Genomic DNA, 6,939 nt, shown 5'->3' on the forward strand with positions numbered 1-6,939 from the left:
ATCTAAAGAAGAATTGAAATATCTAATTCCAAGCCTGGTTTAGGTGAAAGATTAGAAATAGCATTTCAGTGTATACTACGGACAACACACACATGTGCTAAATATTTCAGAATGCAGGTGTTTGGCCTGGCTTTTCAAACTGTGGAATCCAGGGAGATGTGGGTGGATATTCTGTATTTTCTGCATGAACTGTAAAAATCTTCTTATTTGAATAAACAAAATCAGAGGCAGCTTCCAGCACAGATAATTCATTTCAAGAAGGAAGAAAAATACCTCTATTTATCACTATGACAATCCTTCTACACTGTGAATAAACGATAATCTCAGCGATCATGTTTAGAATGAGAAGATTAGAGAGTTTGTACTAGGCACATGAAAGGATCAACTAAGGAATTGGGGAGGGAGGATTGGAAGAGGAAATGAAGCTTAAACACAGCTAGACAATGGATAGAGGAAGTAGAAAAGTGACATAAACAGTTTTCAGTGACATCTTCTATTAAATAACCTATTGTTTTTTGACGTGTAGACTGGTTTTGGTATGGACAGGAAGATTCACTAATTTAATAAACTACTTGACATTATTCAATTCACAATGCATTCTTTTTTCTTCATAAGCTGATTTGCTTTAAGAGGAAACACTGAATTTTAAAAAAAATCCTTGACTCTTCATTGTTACTTTAATCTCGAAGCTACTATCCAAGATCAGAAGCCCTTAACAGAGGGACTTCTTTCAGCTCTGTAGTATTTCAGAAACTGTACAGAGCTAACAAGTGCACAGCTGTCCACCTGGATGCTGTTAATTACAGGCCCAGGGACAACTCTAAAAGAAAGCTTAGAAAACAAGTGAAACAAACAGTCCTACCCTCTGTTCCTCAGATTCTCAGTAACTAGATTGACATTCAGTAAATGATTCTCAACCAGATATATTTGTAAAACAGTTGCATCTATCATCAAATAAAATGTACATTAATATTTTTGGTAATTACTTAAGCAACAGTAGAACAAAGTATGATACAACCCAAGTATTTTATATAGATTGGTTTGAGAATCAAAGGTCTTTAAAACTCATCGGTTGAAATGGTGATTCATGATCACTATTTGGATTTAAATAAAGCCACTTTCACCTCCACCAATAAAACCTATATGATAGCATCGGATATCCAGGCAAAAAACATTCCAGTAGGGTTAGAAGGTGGTTTGCATTGGTGGTTGAAGCACCAGTGAAACACTTGCAGAAGTATATACAAATCAGTCATGGAAATATTTATTATTATGATGCATCTAGACAGAATCTCATGTTGATATAAATAACATTTGAAAGAAATATTAAAACAGGGAAGTCCTGCTTTCCTTGCCATGTCAGTGCTGCTGGTGGATTTAGTGAGTGGGATTTCCCATTCAAAGAAATTATAAACATTTTTCTATTTTTCTATTTCTTCTAAGGATAAATTATCCATCAGAAATACAGTAACACAAGAGGAGACTACAGTTTTGAAATATTGTACTGATTCTCAATACTGAATGTGATTCTAATGTATTGCTTGTCATAAATAGAGAAGTCCTTAAAGTTGTATGAGAGGGGAAAGAAGACTGAATCATTCTTTGGCTTCATGAGAGGCTGTAAATTATTATGGTTTCAGTGACTTCAGCAGATTTTTAACAATGCATGGTGAAAAACCGATGTTAGAGCAACAGCTTGAGTAGCTGTCGAATCATTTCATAGGTCTAGAAATTAATTGACCAATCCATAATATTCATTCTCCCTCTATATACATTTAGTTGTGTACATAAATATGGTTTGTCTGAGAGGTATACCATTCTGCTAAAAAAGTTCAATATCATCCACTTACTTTCTTACATGTCTAGTTATGCATTTTTGAACAGCAATGTTACAGTAAAAGAAATTTATTCTGGAGGTGTTCTGCTCCCTGCATATGAAACTTATTCTGAAATGTCAGAGTAGTGGAAATGTCTTGCAAGGTACCAAAGCTTCTTATTTCTCAAGGTTTTCTTACTTTTTCCCACAGCTGGAAAAGGTTGAGCTGGTGGATAGAATTCCTCTAGTCCCACCTGTGAGTCCTAGATTAGGTGAGATTCGAAATATTTCTCTGAGGATTACTCCTGATATTGCAAACGGAGAAATAGGCTTTACTAGCAATCTTCCAATTATAGTTTCTGAGCCAGAAGATTCCCCTGCTACAGTGGTAAGTAAACATTTTTATATTGTCCCTTAGTATGGAAAATTTATTTGTAGAAACCAAGGTTTACTATACTAATTGTAATATTTGAAAGTTAATGTGAGGTAAGTCCTTCCTCTAATTTCAGTATGATCCCTATTACTCCTCTGCTTTTAAAAAAAACCCAAAACAACAACAAGGCAAAAAAGTGCTTGTAAAATTAAGATCTGAAACAGTGTTAGTCATCAGAAGAGTGAGGCTGATCTTAATTTTCTCTGTAAACATCTAGAACTGGTTAGGTCTTGATGCTCACATGGAACAAAAAGTGCTGCAGAGAGTTTTATCTGACTCACCAACTGCAAAGATGGTCATTTAAAGTAGGAGTGATACCACTCCCAAATTTCATGGACGTGTCTGTGTATCTTATAGTTGTCTTACAAGTGAATGGATAATTTGGCTCACTGGGTCTGTTTTCCAATAAACATGTTCTTTTCTTTTTTGTTTCTGAGAACTCAAAGAAGCATTTTCAAAAGCATTGACATCCAAGTGCTTTGGTCTCAGCTAGAGAAATCTTTATAAAATGTCTTTTCTTATGTTTTCCCTTCTCTTCCCCTAGTTGTCTTCACTGAGATCTTCCCTCAAATCCTTGTCAGATAATTTGTTTCTCATTCTCACAATAAAACTGCTCATTTTCTTAAGAGGAGTAGAGATTGGAACTGTACTATGACAGCCAGAGCAAAATTGTGTTGGTTACATTTAAAGCCTAGGTTGTGACTTGATGAGGTGGGCACCAATTAAATCAATCATACAAGGCTTTTTGTGTTTATGGTTGCCAAGTTATTTGTTATATTAATAGTCTGTCACCTCCACTGTGTCAGTATATAATGCATAAATGATTGAAAGGAAAAGATTAGGTATATATTTTTGTTGATATACCATCTTTGATTTCTTATCTTATATATATAGGTATAAATAAAAAAAAACACATGGTGAACATTTCGAGGCTCATATTCAAATAGCAGTTTGCAAGGGGGTAATTTGTTTTGCATCTGCATCTGCATCACAGCACACTAATGTATTTCATAGGTTTCCATTGCATTGCATCGAGATGGGACTGATGGCCAAGCCACAGTATTTTGGAGTTTGAAACCCTTTGGTCCTAATCACAAGGCAGTAACACAGGATGATATAAGTCCTTTTAATGGCTCTGTTGTTTTCTTATCTGGACAAAGTGATACTACAATCAACATTACTATTAAAGCCGATGATATACCTGAAATGAATGAAACCGTGTTATTAACTTTGGACAGGTATTGTACCCTAATCTTTACTCATATGTATCAGTTGTGATGCTTAATTTATATGCAACCAATTGGCACAGTATTAATTGTGAAGTATTGCCTGTATTATGTTGAAAAGTGCCTCAAGGACTATTGGGCCAGTACTTCAGACTATATATGGATTCTTCTCTGACTGGCTATCAGTGTAAGGAACTGTGTTGTGCTTATTATTTAACTCCATTTATATTTGATTAAAATAATGTATGCTATGAAAAAGTTCTTTCAGCTTTCTTCTTTAGTTATAGTTCTTGGTTATTGCACTTACATTTTCAGAAAAGTAATATTTAGGGAGATACTGGGCAAAGCTATAAAAAATGGTAGAAAGCAATACATAACTGTGTTTCTATCAGAAAAAGATTTGTAGCCAGGCTGTTGTTGCAGAATTAGATCAGCTTTTTTTTTTTTCCATCTGATCTGCGTTTTCAGTATTGCTTGCTCTTAGAATTTTTCATCATAACTCCTGGCTTCCAAAATAGCCCAGTGTGACCAGTACCACATGCCACAGCTGTAAAGGCAGCAGTAGTGTTTCTGAAGCATGATCTAGTCTGTTATAGTCTCCCTTCTGGGTGAGACCAAGATTGCAGGATAATTAAGGCTGTAAGAGACCTCCAGAAATAGTTATCTATATGTGAAGGCTACTCAGAATACTTAATTATTTCATATCCAGGAGTGTATTTTCTCTTTGATTTGCTAACAGGAAAACCTTGGATATTTCTTCAGCCCTGCTTCCAGCAGCTCAGTTGTATATATCTAGTCTAGAAATACCACCACTTCTTCTAATGTCTCCCATTAATTTAAGGTATACTTTTTCCATCTTTTTTTTTCTGGAAACTAGCTAATTGAGGTCTGCCAAATGCAATGACTGCATTGAACATCTACTGCTTACACAGTCCTTACCTTATGCAGAAGTAACCTTGTCCTATATGGAAAGTGTAAACTAGCCCTTGGGAACTTTAACACCAGATAATAATGTATATTACACACTAGTAAACCACCAACCAGCTCCTCAAGCTGTTGCTGGTCCTGTTTTTCGAGCTCATTCTATCACACAGAAAAGATGCTGTACCATTGCAGGTTTGGCCTGCTTCAGTAGAATATGACTGGTGGATGTGTCTAGTGCAGAATAAGTTATTTCATTCTACCTTGGCTACTCACTGTGTTGAAAAGATGGTCCTGTCCAAGACAAAAGCAAACGGAGACTAGGTCAAGCAGTTCTCTGCTTTGCCTGTGGATGTGATTTTTCTTTCTACTATTTGTTTAGAAAGTGCAGAAACATGGCGAGTCTTCTGTTAGTTGTTCTAATTAATATGTAGCTCTTGATAGATAAGAATTATATTTTTTAAACCCCCCCAAAAACTTCCCTGATGGCTAGCCATTTCATGTGTTTCATATCGTATGAGATAATCATATGGGAAGTGAGGACAGCCTAGAGTCAGGGCGTGAGGCAAGCTTATGGTGGTGGAACAGGTTAAGCCATGAACACATGTCAGGTTTGGATCATGGTCCCTGGGGTCAGGCATAGCTCTGTGATTGCCAGGCAGGTCCACAGTGAGAAGACAAATCCAAAGTCGAGCCAGGAAGTCACCTGGTGAGTCCTAGTGCAAGGATATTATGACAATTTAAATGTGTGTACCTCAGAGTGTAGGTATGAGGGATCTTATTGTGTACACTGTACATTGCTCAGGTAAGGGCAGTTCAGAGTTGGAAGACTGAGCCTAGGTGCTCCTATTCCATTTTTTGCATAGGCTATTTTATGCTGGTTTTGAATAGTGATCAGCATTTACTATGTCAGAGCAGTGATAGCAACCTGGCCAGTCATGCAGGGAAAACATGGTCAGATCCATCAATCTATCAGTTGATCAATTGATCCTATCTTTGAATATGGAACTTGCCTGAAGAAAACTCCAAAATAATGGTTTTCTGTAGCAAGGCAGAATATGAGTAGTTGCTTTCTGACTTACAAGTTCTTTAGATTCTGATCTGATTTACACTGTGACTCTTTAAAAGTAATAAAGTATTGGCAGTCTTCTCAGTTGTTTCAAAGAGCACCTACAAATGTTCAAGGTGCTACCTCGTGGTATCTTTGCACTGTTTAATTTCTGCTACCCCCTGGATTTCTGCAGTGCTGCTGTTGCGTGTTACAGTATGGTACTAGATGCTAGCACTACTCCTCAGTTCCTCTTAACAGGCTTTTTTTTGTGAGAACTGTGTTAGAACTCATGTGGTGTGACTTCCTGAAGCTAAAAGCAATGGTATTTCTGGCATGCCCTTTCACTTTCTGACGAATTACTATGTCTTTACTACTTAAGCTTGTATATGCATATCAAAAACTCACTTGACATAATGGTTCATTTGTATTCTCTTCTGTGAAGTGTATTAGCAATAGCTTAGCAATATAATTACATGTTAACATTAATAGCAATATAATGAAAATATAGCATAAATTTTAGCTCTGAAATTTTATGTTGATCTTTTTGTTGTGTTAATGCTTTGATGGTTTTGAAAAGCTTTTGCATGTGTTTCTGAAGGAAGGGAGAATGTCTCAGTATAGAGTATTTGAAACATAGCCTCATTGGCAGTCACTGAGAAATGTCTTTTAATTCAGACCTCCTATTTGAAGGAATGTATCTGCAAATGTATTTGCTTTATTATCTCATACTTTTGAGTGAACTTTTATGTCTATTGAATTCTGAATTCTTCTTAAAGTCAGAATTTCACTTTATAAATGCTTTGGTAATCTGTTTGTACTATTTTAATAGGAGTTACAGGTTTTATATTTAATGTAGATTTATTTCAAATTAAGAAAGTCAAAATACATGCTTGTCACTGCAGAATAATACTGTCTTTTCATCTGACTTGATGTGGTAGTTTTGTTATATGTACTTTTTTTTTTTGTTTCTATTAGTTGGCATTTTACTCTGGTAATCTGGTTAACTGATAAATTGTCAAAAAAAGTGTGATCTGATTTTGTGCCAAAATATTTTTCGGTATGTACCTGTTAAAACTTCCTATGTGCTTATGTGTTTTTATCATTGCTGTGGCAGATTGATGAAATAACACATCATGGAGTCACACTGGTTATATTTTTTAAGTGAAGGGCTATGTATAAATATGGACTGCTGGTGCAGTTGTGAGCAGACAGAGAGGTTTGCACCGATCGAGCTCCTGGAGAAGAGCTGCATAGGATATACTGCAAATGGACCTTGACATGCTGAATTGGTCATGGGGTCATTTCTCTTCAGTGGGGACAGCCCACTTGCTGCATTTGTCAACAGGAAAATGCCATGCAAGGAGGGTTCCCATAGAATGAACATTATATATATGGAAAGGAAAAACAAAGCTTTGTGTTGTTGTTGTTTTCTAAGATTAGTACTATTGAATTTCCAGCAAGTGGCATCTCCTTCCTTCCTTCCTTCCTTCCT

At 36.1% G+C, this 6,939-nt stretch overlaps 1 protein-coding gene across 1 annotated transcript in view; it reads left to right on the forward strand.

The window, feature by feature from the left end:
* The window catches only part of LOC103801937 (G-protein coupled receptor 98-like), a gene marked incomplete at its 3' end in the record, with an annotated part of 60,566 nt that overhangs the window by 22,994 nt on the left and 30,633 nt on the right, over positions 1–6,939 (forward strand). Inside the window, exons 10-11 of the mRNA XM_009074375.1 lie at positions 2,028–2,204; positions 3,264–3,487. Coding sequence (XP_009072623.1) covers positions 2,028–2,204; positions 3,264–3,487 — 401 coding nt within the window. The remainder of the gene's footprint in view (positions 1–2,027; positions 2,205–3,263; positions 3,488–6,939) is intronic.

The sequence above is a fragment of the Acanthisitta chloris genome, unplaced genomic scaffold (genome assembly GCF_000695815.1).
Source record: "Acanthisitta chloris isolate BGI_N310 unplaced genomic scaffold, ASM69581v1 scaffold9825, whole genome shotgun sequence".
NCBI lineage: Eukaryota > Metazoa > Chordata > Aves > Passeriformes > Acanthisittidae > Acanthisitta > Acanthisitta chloris.